Source organism: Scatophagus argus, chromosome 2 (assembly GCF_020382885.2).
Source record: "Scatophagus argus isolate fScaArg1 chromosome 2, fScaArg1.pri, whole genome shotgun sequence".
Lineage (NCBI taxonomy): Eukaryota > Metazoa > Chordata > Actinopteri > Scatophagidae > Scatophagus > Scatophagus argus.
In genome coordinates, this window is record NC_058494.1 from 3,710,229 (window position 1) to 3,728,362 (window position 18,134).

The 18,134-nt window shown below is 40.3% G+C and overlaps 1 protein-coding gene across 4 annotated transcripts in view; it reads right to left on the reverse strand.

Moving 5' to 3' along the window:
- The window catches only part of sh3pxd2aa (SH3 and PX domains 2Aa), a 99,991-nt gene that overhangs the window by 37,815 nt on the left and 44,042 nt on the right, over positions 1-18,134 (reverse strand). For 2 of the 4 annotated variants that reach the window (XM_046401612.1, XM_046401603.1), the window contains exons 6-7: positions 13,277-13,302; positions 2,314-2,358 (exon numbers count right to left, since the gene is read on the reverse strand). In XM_046401612.1, coding sequence (XP_046257568.1) covers positions 2,314-2,358; positions 13,277-13,302 — 71 coding nt within the window. The remainder of the gene's footprint in view (positions 1-2,313; positions 2,359-13,276; positions 13,303-18,134) is intronic. The other 2 variants (XM_046401621.1, XM_046401629.1) reach the window with 1 other exon arrangement.

An 18,134-nucleotide genomic window follows, 5' to 3' on the forward strand; every position in this document is an offset into this window, starting at 1 on the left:
TGCTTCATAGCCTGTTGAGTTCTGTTGCCTAAGTGTCTCAGTATGTCTGTACCAGAAACGTGAATGCAGTGAAGAAGATCCAATATAGACTTAAAGCCTGAACGTGATTGGACTAAATTTGTCTACAGTGACATTTTACTATTTCCTTCATAGCAGATCTCCATGCAAAGTATGAGGCTACAGGAGTAAAGTTTTTCTTACCACAACCACATTTTTTGGGACATTTGGGATTTTTAAAAGAAATCAGTAAAATAACATCTCATTTCACATTTCATTCACAAACAGAAAAGTAAACAATGTGCGCTGTACCAATTTCCTGGTAAAGAACAGCCCGATTCTAGAAAACAAGACTCTTGGAGTCTTGTGGTGACTCTGAGGTTCTCTGAGGACCAACACAGTGCACAAAGCTCATATAGTTGCATCTGTGTTGCAAAGTACTGTTAACACCACTCTGACTTCATGCTGTCATCAACTTGTTTCTTCACAAATGTTTATGTTCAACCAGGCAGTTCCAAAATGCAAAAGAAAGGAACAACTCCAATAATACATGACCATTTGTTAAAACACCTTGGACCTATATTTACAGCAACATGTTTCGTCCATCGCTTTCTGCAAGCTGTGTTTGACGGGATCAAACACATAAAAAATATGCAGCAGACGGATCCTGCTGAATTGGCCCGACGGTTGGCTTGCTAGCACCTGGACAGCTGCTGAGCCCGATAAGACATAAAAAGAACCATCTTGGCAAAGACAGATAGAAGATGCTACATGTAAGATACCAAACATACATAAAGAGAAAAGCTATGTCAGCACCAGCAATGAGACTATACAGAAATCAGCCTCTGGTGAGTAAAAACACGAGCGTTGGCTAATTACTGCGGCTGAGAAGAAAATATCACACTTTGTCAGCAAATCTCTCCATCTTCCCATTGACAGCTGCATCTGAATTCTTTGCTTTCAGCCTGCTGTCTTTTTGTAAATGTAAAAAGAGTTAAACTGCGCATGTTCCGCCCTTTAAGATACCGCTTTCCTTAAAGAACTAAGAGATAATCTCTGTGGCCTAGAACCAATCATCACAAAGATTAAGTGGAATGTTTACTGCACAGCTTGCACCTAAACACTTTATCTTCACCATGGCTTTGTAATATCTTTATGAGAATGAAACAGGTTGCAGGGCACTAATGCCTGGAAGCAGCATGGAAGAATAAAAAAAGTAGACTCAAGTGCTTAAAACACAATTAAAAATCTTCACAAGTTGATAGTCAAGCAGGCAGTGAACACTGGGGAACACTCATAAGCTTACTTCCCCACTGGGTGAGGCTGGGCATTCATTGCTGTCTGTCTTTAGCTTTCTCCCAGGAGGCAAAATAAAGAACAGCAACATATTGCGGAGGACGTAAGCAAACTATGAGCAGGGAGCAATCAAAGTCAGCTTGAGGTAATAAAGCAGCACATATCCAGTTATTTAGAAGCTTAATGTTGTAGTGGCAACCACGCCTTGTTGAGAAATAGCATGAATCTTACAAGACCCGTTGCATCCTGTCTTCATTATTACAATAATTTTATTGCACAAGATTTCTTGTTGTAATTAAGGGAGAGGGGTTTTCTACAGTTTCTATACAATTTGTCTGCAAGAAACATTTAGTTTTCTTTGTTGTCCAAAGGAGGGGTTGTCTTTGTTGTTCCTAACTCGTACTGACACACTGATAGCTCTAATGGAAGGAAATAACACGTATGTGTCCTTCCCCGGCAACGCCTCAATTACAGTTAAAGATCTCAGTGAATGTTCACCAGATGGGGAGTTCTGTGACTGTACTTGTGTCACAATGTATGTTTATATCCGCAGAAATTCTGCTCTTTTCTTTCTATCTTCTCTTTTGAGTCAATTTCATCACTCTCTACTCACCATGCCTATATAGTACACCTAAAACCGAATGAGGTCATGGACAGTGAGATCACTCCAGCCATGTTGCAGACAAATGTAAAGAACCAGACTTGACACCTCATTTCAGTCACATGCAAAACCTGAGGTCCATGCTGCAGGCCCTCTGGCACTGTGCCCCGCTGTTGTGTTGGCCAAGTAGGTCCGTATTGATGGACAGACAGACTGCAGAGAGACAGGTTGAATTTGAGCAGATGGGTCGAAAGAGAAGAAGATGACAGTGCATGCAAAGCAGATGTCAAGAGAAAGCTGAAGTGTGAGACGAAATAAACTTAAAAACCAAAAGGGATGCAGCAGGCATGTCGCTCTCACTCAAGCATGGCGCATGGTGCATGCATATTCAACATTTCGACATAGACACACAAGGCTACCTGAGGCCTCTTTCCTCGGGCTGTCTGTAAAGCCGTACATCCATACTGCAGACGCAGAGAAGGAAGGAGAGAAGCAGAGAGAGATTATTCAGTCTGACAGCATGCAGAAGCACATGTATGGTAAAGCACACCTTTATCACACCTACTGAGCACAAAACAGAAAGAGGCAGAGATAAAAATCCTGCAAACCCAAGACACTCGCACTCCACCTTACTCCACTTTACCCATAATCCCCTTTCCTTCATTTCTTCATATCTTTCTTCATTTCTTCCACCCCTGGAAGAAATGGACCTCCAGGAATGTTTGAGATGGGCGTCAGCCACTTCTAAAGTCATTCCCGACTTCCCAACCCCCCTTTCCTCAAAAAACATGTTGGCCCCTAACCAGGAAATTAAATGCCATGCATCAGGAAAGACAGGGACAGACGAACTGGTGACCAAGATTTGGCTGCTTGGTGTATTTCAAGCCAGCTATGATCTGAAGCTTGAGTTGAGGTCTATCAGACCAAAATAATATTTAGAGTCGGGCTGTGATCTCGTCCTGGACTTAGGCGTGGCAGGATACTGAGAATAAGAAGGAATGTCCTCTACAACAAAAATATCTATCATGATGTATATATAAGTGAGTGCTAGGAGCTTGTTTTAAAAAGTTTACCATCAGTTTTCTTTTGGGAATCAGTGAGAGTCTAACCAACCTCCAGTCTCAACCTACAGGCATTTCTAACTTGAGGGAAATACGAGCATAAGCTTAAATATCTACAGATGTATATGGACTTTTGCAGTATAAACAAACAAAACAGGAGGTCCTCTTTCAAACACATTTCTAACTGGATGCTCCAGGGGCAGGCAGGATGAACGCACCATCTCACAATTCTTATTTGTGAAACACTGTAGTTTTTAGGCAACAAAGCCACTAAAGCTGCAGTGAGTAGCATTACAAAGAAAAGAGTTGATTTCAAGACAATAATAATGTATTATTTTGGATTTAATTACAAATTTCTATTTTTTATAGCCCAATATGTCACTCATTCTCATGCAGCCGGTCTCACCCCTCTTAACACCTATCAGCTCTTTATCTCGCTGAAGAGTACAGTATGCACATTCACATCCATCTACAATATGTTCCTCCAGGAACAATACACAGTAAACATTTACAATTAATTACCTGCATTTTACAAATCTCTGAGGGCACATCTGATGTTTTTTTACATTTGATTTGACTTGACTTGATCACTATGGCTGGATAATGCACCTTGGAACTGGTGTGTTCATCAAAATATATCTGTAATATTGAAAGTTAGGACTGAATGTTTGTATGCTTTCATCAGACATTGTCTGATTTCAATCAGGACACTTTCTTTATACCCTTATACTGTATATTTTATGAGCAATTTTAGTATCAAAATTTTACAAATAACATCCAGTCCTGCTTGTCATTATAATATCCTTATTAAAATGGTAAACAAAGGCTGCATGGAACCTACAAAAAAGTATTTGCCTTTGCCTTTAATCCAGACATACTAATAGACATATACATAGTGTTTTTTTACATTAATCAAAACAACATGATTTAAGAGTTTTGTCGAAAAGTTGACTTACGACAACTACATAAAACATTAAACAACATATATAAAAGTATGTGTGACGGACACACATACTTTTATATATACAATGTATATATGTTACACAATGTAAAAAGCTGTATTTTTAAATTTTTACTACACATGTAAATACCTGTATTTTTTAGATTTATACTTGTTGTTTATCCTTGAATTTCCCTCGGGATCAATAAAGTATCTATCTATCTATCCTATTTTTATATCTTTCACTTTCTTTCTTGGTCATGAAAACTGCAAGTACAATGTCTGTACAAAAAAGAATTTCCCCTCGGCGATAAATAAAGGAATTCTGATTCTGATACTTCAAATTAGCATTTTCTGTCACATATTTTTAAGAATATGACTAATTTTACAGCAAGATTACATCCCCAGTATTAATCCCACTAAGAACGCTCTGATTGATCAACTGTTTCTCTAACTGGGGAACAGCCATCGATGAGAACAACCACCGAGCTATATGAATTACGGAAAAACTCTAACATGTCGGCAGTGATTCACTGGTCTAAAAGCAAATCACAGGCAAATAACTGGCAGTAGTGTAGTAACATTAGTAGTATTGTTGTTGCAACACATTTTCTATATATGTACTGTAATCTTGATATTTTCCCTACATTGCACATAAAACTACTAATGTAGTCAAACAGAGATGGTTGAGACGAACGGTTAATGCTTCTGGAAAGAACCCATACTTGTGTTTTCACGCAAAGTGAAGGTTTAGGACCAACTACATTTCTTTTTATTGCTTGAGGGTCCATAAAAACTCAAAACTCAGGGCAAATTTTCATAAATAAACATTTGGAAGAGATCAAGTTTTTATACTTTATGAGCAGCATGCTGCACTAGAACCTGACGAGTGCTGCCGCAGCAATGATGCCGGCAGCTCCTCTCTGTTGATTCTCATGAGATAATAAAAGCCAAATCCCCTCTCGCTATCCAACAGAGCCTCAGGAGCTTTGCTGGATTGATGTTGGCCCCAAAGGGAGGGATATGGACTGGTCCCAGGTCAGCCAGGGTCAAACCCTGCTCACTAACGCCCTACTGTGATTATTACCCACCCGGCTGCTCTCAGTGTAGTGCTCAACATCTGATTGATATTAACTCTCCTCTCTACTCTGGGTGCTAAGCCACCCCGCCTAAGTACAAATACACACAAACGCATGCTTAATGCCTTTCAGGTTTGGGTGATGATGCCACAAACCAAAAAAACCAGTAGTGTTTTCTCTGTCCCTTTGCTGCTGTGGTAATTTTCCTAGAATTCTGGCCCCAAACGTCTACGATAACCTACAATTTAGGGCTGAGGAACAGTGAAAAATGGCATCCTTTAAATCCTCCTGTCTAAGCTTGGATTGGAGGGGCTTATTAGCCATCCGTCTTGTTTTTCTATCAATTTAGTAGATTGTGCTTTGAAAGAAAAGTTCCTGCTGCTGCACACATGCCCCCCTCCCGGCAAACCAGAGTCGATCAACAAGCTAAGACCTATGGCCTGAGGGCTATGAGAAATTAAGTGTTTGTTGGAATTGTTCAGGATATTTAGGCAGAGATGATCTTTCTGTAGCTTTGGATATTACATAAACTAGTGAAACCTTAAAGATACACTATCTGATCTTATTTTAGGCCCCTATACTGTATGCCAACATTTTTCTTAAAGATCCGTTGATCCAAAACTGACTGTGAACTATGTTGAGTCTCTATGCAACCTGGTTGACGTAACTTGTTTTGTTCATTCGAATTGATAATTACAGCCCTGCGATTATTAATCATGCTTTCAGATCATTTGTTTACCATCCTTCTCTCTCCTGTATGTGCACATACATACTTTTAATATGTCTAATCTATTTAAGGAATATCAAAAAAGACCTCATTGCATTTAAGTGCCACAACTCAAAGTATCTTAATATATGAAATCAATGAACAATTTAGCACCTGGACTTTCTCCCACAAATAACACATGCTTGAGCATCGTGGTACTTTGAGGTGAGTGCTAAGTTAAACATGCTATGCTAACATGCTAACAACATTAATGTGTGCATGTTGAAAAATCATGCTGAAAAATCAACCTAACATAAATAGACGAATATATTGGTATGGTGTATCCATCTGACAATAATTAATAAGAAATTGCAGTCATGAAATGCCACTTTAGATTTGTGGTAACGCTGGCATTAGTAGTAGTTTGTTTAATTAAGCCTTAATATGCTATCATTTGCTAATTTGCCACGAAATGCCACGGCATTAAAATAAATGAGCGGAAATATCAATTTTGCAGGTGTCTTGTAATAAAATTTTGACCTAATTTTGACCTAATGAGAGGTCAGAAGAACATTCAGTCAGTAGGAGTCATCCTTGGAGGACCATGAATGCTTCATGGCAATCAATGCAAAGATATTTCAGGAGCAAACTGTTGCATCATCAGAACAACAGACCAGCAATTCCTGCCATCACTTGCACTGCAAGTAAGGTTAAATATTTCCCTCACTGATGTTTACTGTGCTCCATAACTCTTTGGGGCTCTTTGACAAGTTTGGCAGATAAAAAGAAAGAAAAGCAAGGATGAAAGAAAGGGGATAAGTGAAAATGAGAGATATGTGAAAGTAGAGATATCTTTCGCCTTCAAAATATTGGAATACTGTTTAATAGCACATTAATGGTTGGAGCACATTAATGAGATATTAAACATTAACAGTGTACTTACTATGCAACTTTAAACATTCACCCTAGAGTCTTCTCTACCAAAACAAAAAGGAGAAAATAAGCTTATAATAATAAGGATAAAATAACTCGACCCTTATAAATAGGTAAGTGAATCTGAAAGCCTGCACTGGCACTCACTGCAAACAAGACACACAGCCAGGCTCTTAAATGTTAAACCTTTGTCACCTGACACCAAGACAAAGGCAACCAATAACGAATTACAGCTAACCAATATTGATTCAGCACTTGTGAAAAAGCACAGGAGCAGCAGAGAGACACCAATGCTAACAATGTCACTCCACAGGCAAAACCTAACTAGTATTGATACAATGTTTAGCAAGAAAAGGAGAGAACAATTCATCCTCAACTGTGACACAGGCGTGTGTGGCGACAACTGACACATGTGAGCAGACAGGGTGGGCGATGGGTGACAGCTGATGGGCCCTATGCGTTAGCCTTAACACAATCCTATCAAAATACAGCCGTTAGCAATGACAAACAGTTTGCAATCCAGGCTGAGAGACTGGCATGGTGTGGGTGCTCACTTGAGGGTGAGGTATCCCATCACATCTGTTCCACAGTAAGCACTGTCACTTCTGTCCAAACTCTCTTCTTCTTGTTCTTTCACCCTCTGCTTCACTCTTTACTAGCTGACTCGCCTCACTCACTTGTTTTTTGCTGGATTACAACATAGCGTGCCAACACTGTAAAAGCCAAAGTTTGTCACTGACAAAGTGACTGAAGTGCCTGAAGTGACTGATGATGCTGAGTCATTTGAGTCTCAGAATTTCCTAACTGGCTATTGCCCTTTAAAAATGAGAAGCCACAAATGTTAGCTGTGTTCTGTAACTTGAGATTCTGTAAGTATTTGCAGAGGACTTAACGGCTATGGTTAGTTTACACCCACTTCATACATGGGCCCCACCTTGGTCTCACCAAGTTTAGCTGAGATCAGATAATCAGCTCCCAAAAAAAAAAAAATGCTTTTTCTTCAGGTTTTTAAAGGAACCAGTGGCGCCCACAGATCAGAGGGGGGGGTGCAACTGCATTCAGAGAAGCTGGAGTTACAGTATGTAATGAATGTTTCATTTGTAAAGGCTAGGCAAAGGAAAACAGTGAAGCAGGACATGGTACATGCTCCACAGGATCCACATCCCTTTTCGCAAGAAACCAATAACTAGTCCATACCTCACCAATCCATCACGGCCCAACAGTGCATTACAGTACATCATATGAGCACAGATGGCACAGAAACAGCACAGTACGTAATACGACAGTTTGATTTCACCAGGAACATAAATTCATAAAACCAACTGTTCTGAGAAGAGGAGACAATGGTTACGCACTGTGAAAGTCCAGGGCACAGAGCACAAAAGAAAACAGCTCTCACGACAGAGCACACTGTTAAAGCTCCCCCAAATAATAATCACTAACAAAACACTCAGTTCAGTCAGGCACAGAAAAACGAAAGATAGAAATGAATGAAAGAGCAGGGGGGGCTTAACAGATAAATCAAACGAGAATTAGAATCATAGTTAGAATTTGATAAGTTCTCTTTTGAAATATACGTCTTAAGACAGGAGTGGACAGTACTGTTGTGGCAGTTGCATTTATAACATTTGTTGACCTAAACATAGCTTAGCCATGTCTTGTGATCTGCTCCTTCAGTACATGTTCACAACAGATACTACTGGAGCCACTGCAGAAAACTGTAGATCAACAATCATTACAAAGGAATTCAAATTATAGGCCACGGTCCACCCATATAATGCGTTTCAACATTGTCTTGTTATTTTAAACATCACCTCCTGTAGATTTAGTGGAGATGAGCTACAGAGATACAACACTCCTCAGGGAATCACTAGTTGTCAAGCTGTCAAGGTATGCCTCATAGCAAGCTGGAATTATCAACTTTCTCTGCTTTAATCAATACTCCCTTTACTGTACGTTCAACACTGATGTGATAGGATTGTGCTGACATTATTATTTTGCTTCAATTAAGTGCTTGGTGTAATGTTAACAGTATAAAAGTCAAAACAGAGAGGTTTAATTCTTACAGGGTCTTATATGGGGGCAGGTAATGGAGGGTGTAAGTGTCATATAAATGTCTGCTGACAGAGGAGCTCCTGATGGTACAAAAAAACAGCCTGGCTCTAAAATCCTAATTAACTGGGACACCTTAAAAGATATGTACACACAAACTATCCGTGTCCTCTAAAGCCACACTTGTAAAAACACTAACACGCATGACAACACAACTCTCCTCCCTCCTCTAAGCAAATACAACTGGCCATTCTGACATCGTCTGAAATCGTATCCACTGTGCCACGTAAACAAACCAGCACCCGCCTGACAGTCTCAGCCCCTGTGGCCTCGGCAGTCCACACAGCACCCTCCTCCATTCCCACTGAATCTGGCCCTCACAAGGAGGATCGAGCTCCATGACTCTGCAGGGCAGGGGAGGGGAGGAGCACAGTGCCATGACCCCTGAAACCCCCTGGACGTGACCCTAAATTTAAAAAAAAAAAAGAAAAAAAACACAGACATTCCCTGCTAACTTGAGGTAAGACCAATCAGTGTTTGGTTTCTGTTTGGAGGAAAAAAAGAGAGGAAAAAACATTCATCTTTTAGAGTCCAAATAATTTACTTATGTATTAATAATTGTTTTTTCAAAAAGAAAATTCTCACATTGTCTTAAAATGAAAATCCCACATATATCAAGATCATGACTTTTATGGAATTAGGCCTTTAGTAGTAGAGATGACTTGCAACTTCCTCAGTGTACCTGAACTGAAAAAATGCTGTAGCACTGTATAAATCTTAACTCATCTACAAAGTCATACATACAAATTTGTTCTGAATGGAGGAACAGCAGGGTGCGTTATGAATAGTCATCATCACAGACCAAACAAAAAAACTGATATCACCGCCAGCCACTTTAAGCTCTTCATGAGAATCAAACCATCATATAAACTGGCTGCAGAGGGCACCTCAGTGTCACAGTGCAACACATGCCCTTCATCAATGAATGATCCTTCATTGACACTAAGTGCACTTTATCTACCTCATTTTGTACTTTATATTTTTATATATTTTTTTTTTCTTAAGTGTGCAATTTTAATTTTCTGCTGCTATTTATAGGTGTGTTTTTAAGCCGAGAATCTGTACAAAATTTCGTTATGCTTGCATAATGACAACAAAGACCCTTGAATCTTGAATCTTGAGATTCAACTCGCAAAATATTGCAGGCACAGGTAACCATCCATCAGGACTATATATTGGCAAGAATCTAGTGTTACGATACATACAGCATGTTGCTGTATCTAGAATCTCCTACCCCGCCCTCCTGACGCCTGGTATCGCTACTGGATCCCGAGTCCTCTATGTCCATGCCTACTGCACTGATATTGTTGGATTGCTGGATCCAGAACCCTCTCCATGGCCCTGCCTGGATCCTGCTGCTCCTGCTCCTGCTCTGCACTGTTCTCTCTATCCTCCTGTCTCTCTCTCTCTCTCTCTCTCTCTCCTTTTTCTCTCTATCTCCCCCTCTCCTGTCTCTCTCCATCTCCCTGTCTCTCCTCTCCCCCCCTACACTGAGCCTGGTTCTGCTCAAGGTTTCTGCCTGTTAAAAGGAAGTTTTTCCTCGCCACAGTCGCCATATGCTTACAAATGTGGGGTTTTGCCCTGGGACCTGTTTTTCTCCGATTCTCTTCTCTTTGGTTGTTTGTGTTGTTTACACATCTGTAAAGTGTCTTGAGATAACTGTGTTATGAATTGGCACTTCAAATAAAATTGATTTGAATTGAATATCACAATACAGACATTACAGTTCAATATAATACACCAACGTTGTTGACATTGAAGTGGAAGAGTCAAATGTCTGATAATAGATTTCAACGCTGTTTAAACAAAACACAAAGTGAACCATAGCCACAAATCTTTGCAAGCAAACCAATAACTAAAAATCAATACAGTGATTTTGAGAATACATAACAACAAGTAACACTGTGAAACTCAATTGTATCAGTGTTGTCCCACACCTGAAGGTTTAAACAGACACTCAAACACCTCCTTACTGAACTGACTGACTTAATGTTACATTAGGTTTAGGTAGCAGAGATCACTGGGTCAGTGGAGTGGGACCCAACTGGGCAATATTCCAAAGCTTTAGGATGGCTGACACAACCACAAAACCACCTGTTTCAAAGCATAACGCACTACATGAAGGGATGTTGAGAAAAGAAAACAAGCTGACTTATCTGCAGCAGCAATCAATGTCAAAGAAATCAAATCGCTTTGAGGAATGTGGATGTAATTGGATTGGTAAAGAGCTCCCTCTGGAGCTGCAACAAATCCATTCTTCACAGGAGGGACACAGAGTTCATGCACTTTTTAATCCAAAAATAAACTCACCATCAATTGCAAGAGTTGACTACTTCAAGGAAGTTGCTTAGGCCTCATTCAAAACTATTATTAATGAGGCCACAACACATAAACTTTTTTATGTTATTTTTTGCTTTGTTGTACTCCTACTCATTACCAAAATCTATCTCAAGATGTTTCCATTCCCAAAGACAATCTTTAAGCTTGGGTACCAGAATTCTAAATGTCAATACAATACTCAATATCTCCTTCAATACCACAACAAAAAGAAAAAAAAAGTCCAACCAACATCCTGCACACAGTGCTGGTACAAAAAATACTGAACACATACTAACCAGTGTAATAATGTTAACATCTGTCCAGCCTGGGGTTAATCTTATAAAATCTTATTGATCTGCTTTATTATACCTTTGGTAATGTTGATACTATAAAATGCAGATATCATATTGTTTCAAGCACGCATCATCAAAAATATATTGATATTGTGCTACTATTGAAAACCTAACTTTGGGCTACCAAACAAGACAAAGTAGTCTATGAGGGCATCTGTAGTAAGAAAATCATATGCTCAAGATATTCCTTGAATTTTCTCCCCGTAAATTAAGAGACATAACTGATATATCCCTAAACTTCATCAGTCTGCGTTTACTTAACCCTAGAACACTAACGTTAAAATTAGTAACACCATCACTAACGTTGGGTATATTTTACCCGATATAATATCTCGGATAAAATACAGTTTATCACACCAGCGTTCATCATGCCATATAGGACACACAGTGGCCACCTCTTGGTTTTTCTTTCACAGCTGTACTGAGCACACATTTGGTCAAAAGTATCAACACATCCCTTCATTTGGTTGTAAAATTCGATCACTTCAAAATTGTGTGGGTGAAAATCACCCGACGTTAGTGTTCTAGGGTTAAGAAAAACTTAAGAGCCTGCCCAACTTCAGCTGGGCGGCATGTGTGAGAGGCGAGTTCACCATGTTCAGCAAGCTCTCTCAAACAACAAACATGACTATTGTTATTTCTTATAGCTGTCAAGTTAGCATCTTAGCATTAGTACATTTTGGCTGCCTTTCTAGTGTAACTTGCTGTCCAGTGGTTCTAGCAGTATAGCCACCTAACTTTGTGGAAGATTGCCGACATGAGCAGCGAGGACATCGGCAGAATGCATGTGGGTAGGCAGATATGTAGGTAGACTATCCAGTCACCTCATTCTGGCCAAATGAAATGGGTTTATTACAGGCCTGCAACAGCCACAGACACCCACCATTTTTTCTTTCTCCTCACCTCATTTTGAGAGATTTTCAAGAAATAACAAAAAATGTTTCTAAAATAAATTACAAACCCCAGCTTGAAACACACAGGGTTCCAAGATGCATATATTAGCGAATCACATGTACCAATGCTTTTGTTAAGCAGCTATACTACAGCTAATACCCTCTAAGAACCATCCATACATTTGCTAAGACGGCTAATGAGGCTAGAAATCCTTGACGGTAAAGAACAGATGAGCATTTTTCAAGCCACAAAACAAGATAATTGTTTTGTGGTTTGTTGACCTGTGCCACGGGTTTCACATCGATACAGTGATACAGTGGAACAGATCCAGCACCTGTCTATTTTAGGATGTTTTTTTATCCATATTCTTTGAAATGCATGTGTACCATGTATTGTTATATTACAGCTTTTGTGACCTCTTAAGTCCCATGAAATTAGACTATACAGATCAATACAAAACCAAGGTCCTTACCTTCAGTATCATCAAATGTATCTTGTGCCACAGAACCACCAACCTTTATTCTTCCAAACTTAAAATTACTGACTAATAGTGCTGTGTCATGTGTCATAAAAAAAATTGATGTGAAGCCTCAGTGCATCTGCCACATCAGAGAATAAAGATTTTTCTTTATAGAACATATGATAATGACTCTATTTTGAAAACCCAAAGAGTGATCAGGCAATTCTGAAACCCCACCCTCAAGAGAGAGGCAAATCTATGGCCAGAAGGAGAAGGCTTGCCAGCTTTCTGAATACACCCCAAATCACAGTCGACAGTCAGAGTACTGCAGTAGGACAAGCACGCAAAGCATACGTTTATACATGGATAACAGAAGAGTCACAGAGAGAGTTTAAGAGTCTGCCATGCAGCATAACATCCTCCCCTAGATCGAGACCAGTTCCATTAAGAGCAACAAGTTGAAAAAGAAAGGTGGGTGAAGTTAGTTTTGGGAAAGGACAGTAGGAAGAAAAACAGGTGACTTACCCGATTTGCGCTTGGAGCCATAGTCCCTGAAAGAGAAGCAACACAAGAGGGACATGGTTAGTGACAGCAGGCACTGCTTGGTCAACAACAAAGCACGCAGTCACCACATATGGATTCTGATATTCATAAACAGCAAAAACCAGCAACTGCACTGATGCAAAAACACATGCATGCAGTAGGGTTGAGCCCACTAACAAATGCATGTGTTTGAGGGAGAGAGAGAGACAGAGAGTGAAGGATGGAAAGAGAGGGAGGGCTGACTTTGGCCAGCTGCCCGTACTCCCTGCAACAGACACAAATTAGTCATGTGACTCCAAGAGGCACCACCATCCTCTTCCTATACGCAGCCTCTCCCCACATTTGAAAGAAGGAGGATCAGTTTAAGATGCCTTGCTTAATGGATTCTGATGGGATTATGCCACAAGACTAAGCCATACATGGGGGGGTGACACAGAGTTGTGAGTGTACTTGTGCTTGAGGTCTGCTGTGCTGAGCATGTGTGCTTCTGCCCTTGTCAATAGTGAATTTCAATCAGCATTGAAATTGGGTTAAAAAGTACAGACGAAGGGACAGATCAGGTAAAGACAGGAAGTGCTATTTATAGAAACACAGACCTGACAATCTATCACCCCCCCCCATTTTCCCTCCCTGTGTTACTCAGAATCAATGAGTGCTTTCATTTTTTCCCAAGGGCTAATGAAAACCCTTATCTCACATCAAATTTAGCCACGTCATCCTGCTGCAGTACAGCTGAAAAATCAAACAAGCAGAGCAATAAACAGAAAGCACAGTGCTTTATTGAAGAGCTGAATGCTTCTAGAACATTTTCTCCCATGAGAAAAACACTCATTTGTTTAAAACTAACCATCATATAGGCATTATTAACAACCCCCAGATGGCAAAAACAGATACAGAGATCAGACGGTAAAGTGGTTTGTGGATGACAGGCACCAACACTCCATTCGAGTACCAGATTGCAGCCGATGATTGTCAGTACATCTCGGGATGACAGAGGGACGTATTCAAGGTAAGCAGCTTTATGTAGGCATATTGTTAAGTCAGTGAATGTGTGTAGACAAACAGGAAGTGTGTATAATTTATGGACGTCCCCTTAAGATTTAGGATAAACTACCCAGCTGCAAGAGCATCCTTGATTTGGACAGTTGGCCTTGCTGGCCCTTGTGAAACAGTCCGTTTCATTACAGAGGGACCTCTCATCTTGTCAGGTCTGAGAGATTATACCGCAGTGCCAGGAGAGCAGACGCTGTTCAGGGTAGCGCAGCCGACAGTCAAGGTAGTACCCTCTCACCGCATGAGGTTAATGAAAACCTCCTCTTGGCTCTTACTGTGACCGCACTCAAGCTAATAGACACATCGACATGTATGATGGTCACAGTTACACAAGTGCTTTAAAAGGACGCAGACAAGACAGCACACATGCAAGGTCTGAATTCTGTAGTCTCACTGTGCTTGTCCTAGCCCTCTTTTTTTATCCCTTTATCCATTCCTCTGTGATCTGATGTATCTGTCTCTTTGTGACTGGCCACAGCAGATGAATAAAGCCTTTATACCAACCTCTCCACCAAGATCACTGTGTGCTAGCAACCAGAATATGCTTCATTGTCACCAAAGTGGGACACAGACAGAGAGAGGGACTTGATCCCTCCCCTCATCGTATCCATCTTAAGCCAGGCTGGACACACAACCTCAAATACATGGGTAATAGTTAATATACAAGTCGACAGCCAATGACTTTCAATGAGTTGTACTGCAGAGTGTGTGAATGTGTCTCAGTGGAAAGTATGCTGTGGACACACTGAACCTCAGAGTTGGCAGAAAAATTGCCCAAATCTTTGCCCTTTTCACTATGGGCTTGCCGCAGTGGCCTTAAAGATGCTGATATCCTCTGTTCAGGAGCAGTGGAATGTTTTACATTTCCAGAATGTTTCCGGAATATTAACAGCTGTGTTCACATTTCTACTTACCCAGTACTCTTTTCTCACCCACTTTCTGTCTTTTGCTAGCTCAAATATGTGTGTGTGTATATATATATATATATATATATACACACACACATATACATACACATTTAATACACAAAATACAGAAATGAAAGCTATATGACAGTTACCTAAGCAACCAATGTGTACCAACCACACTGCAAACTTAAATTTTGTATGAATGTCAGATACCTGCTGGGCTAATTTAACAATCTAAAGGTGAATAATCAGTGAGAGTGAAAGTACAATAGTACAATAGGTCTAAGTGTGGGACCTGGAAATGGCTGCTTGTAACTTATCAAGAAGGTGAGGACAAGGGCCGGTGAATGAGTTCTGTTTCGTGGAAAACAGCAGAATGAAAAGTACTTTACTGTAGCAAACTCCCAGGGAGCCTCTTAAGCTACTCATGCTGTGCATGGTTTGAAAGGCAAACACAACCTCAAAACTCAAAGTCCCAATCAAAAGAAAGGCAGGAGCATAAGCAATTTCTGGTCCAACTGAAGATGTTTACACAAAGCATTCAACCTTCAAATGAAGGCCTAAATTGAAGCTGCGCTCCACTAGATTCTCTGGGGTTAAATGTTCTTGATACATGATCAGATGCAGCCGCAGACAATACAGCTACTAAAGCCTTTTGTTAATCCTGACACATAGGGTGACTTCTGACTGGATAAATAGCATGTGCTTTTACTGTTGTCATGGAAAGCAGGTTAATGTAGAGGTCATAGCTTGTGTCACATGTGGCTTGTTGTTAGCATTTACCAGTCACAAAGGGCTTAAGAACAACACGTCTGCGTGACATTCAAGCATTAGCCCATTACTGGAAGCAAAAATCAACATGGGGAAACATTAGTCATGCTATCCACTAGTAGCCAATTACAATAGCAGCTTATTAGCACCAAAAATTAGCCTAGTTTTAGACGTTACTTTCAAAACAAAGTATAAAGAAAGACAGATGTTTGGCTTGTTAGCTAAGCAGCTAACATTTAACACATACTAGTAGTAGTGCAGCTGGCTATTTTTGGCCTTATTTTTGTGGTATGGTTTGAACCCATCTGCAAAGCATTAGGGCACAAAAAAGGAGTAGAGGAGGGCAAAACTTTGAGTGGGGGTGAGATGGAGAGGTGGGAAAGAAGAAACACAGGGTCCTGACTCTATCCAGTGACCCAAGTCCCTGAGGCTGAAATCAAAGTCTTCCCTCGAGGGCTCAGCAACCACCTCAGGCTGCCAGCTCTTTTCCTATGTCTACTAGAGGTATGGAGAGGAGGAAGCAAGGGGTGAAAGGTGATGTGAAGAATACATACTGCAGTGGTGCAGAAAAGGGTGTTATATGTGGCTAGATGGACTCTCAAGGTCCATTTTTTTCAGCAAGTAGAGAAAACACTACACTGTTCCCGGTGAAAATTTCTTTTAGCAGCAGAGTTACAAAGATTTTACAGTTTTTAAGTATACTTCCCTTAAAAAGAAAATACAAGACTTCACACTCTTGACGTGAAACATTTTCATGCCCACACACAGATCTGTTAAACTACTATGACTCTCAGAATCTGTGAGGATCTGAGTGAACATTCATACATGCCCAGATGTTGATGCTGACAAACATATAGTTAAAAATGGATGTTATGCTGACTGTTAAAATATGTACCTAAATCCAAATTTAATCTACCTGTTCATTTGTGCATAAAGAAATGCATATAAATACGATCAACAAATCATGACCAGATAGGCCAGTTGCATACATAAGAAAGCACACATACACACACGCATTTCGTCACACTTTTCATCACATAGTGACATTTTGTCATAGTGTGTTCAAAGACTATAACTCCATGGAGAAGGAGCACTTCCATGCATGTCTTATTAGGTCCAAAGCTCAGAGCTTTCGACATTGACTGTCAAGGCAAAAAAGATGTGAGTATCGCGAGGCAGGCCATGTGGTGTAAGGGTCAGGCAGGTCAGCTCTGTGGTCAGCTGACCGCACAACTGCCAGAAAAGAAATTTTAAACTATGTGCTAATGGATGCCACTTCCTGAAATTCACATAATTACACATAAAAATGAGTAACTCATGCTATATGTCTTTCATACTGTCCATGTGCTCCTGTTTGCTGTATTAATCCTCTTAAACAAAATCGCTAATTAAATAGATGAATCAGTTTATGTTCACAGACAGAGAAATAAGTGCTGCCATTTATACGTATGCCTCCATGCCTCCTAAATGTTATTTTCAAATTGCTAAGCTCTGCTTGGAAAGGTGCGAAAAATGAATTTGTAAAATGTTGTAAAAAGAAAGTTATGAGTTATGAGTGATTTTATATTATGATTAGAATAAATGATGTTTTGGTTTGCACTAGGTGCTGGAATCATGTTATGTTTGACTATGCTAAACTCTGACGACATTCTTTATGTGAAATTTCTGCAGCTTAAGATTGGGAAAGAACCTGAACTGGTCCAGGATGGTAATGATTTATATGATGTGTATATGAGTGGGCTGGCAGATAAAGGGCTAATCAGTGTGTTTACAAGTATTAGCATAATGGAAGCAAGTTAATGACTCTCAATGGCCCCCTGCTACACTCGCCTGCAAGACCAGTAAATTAACACTTCCAGAGATTATCGTCTTAGCTTCTTTCTCTCTCTCTCTCTCTCTCTGTCTCTCTCTCTTCCTCGCCATGTTACTGAACTGCACACACGCCAGTTCTTTCCCAAGTGTCACCAAATCTGGACCTCAGCCCTAACCCTCCTACCCCTAAGCCCCACATAATCTAAGCCCCTCAAAGGCCCCAAATTAGCCTCGGCCACCCCCTGTCTTTTAGACCTCTCGAACATGACAAGGCTAAAACCTGCTGTGTCCATTAA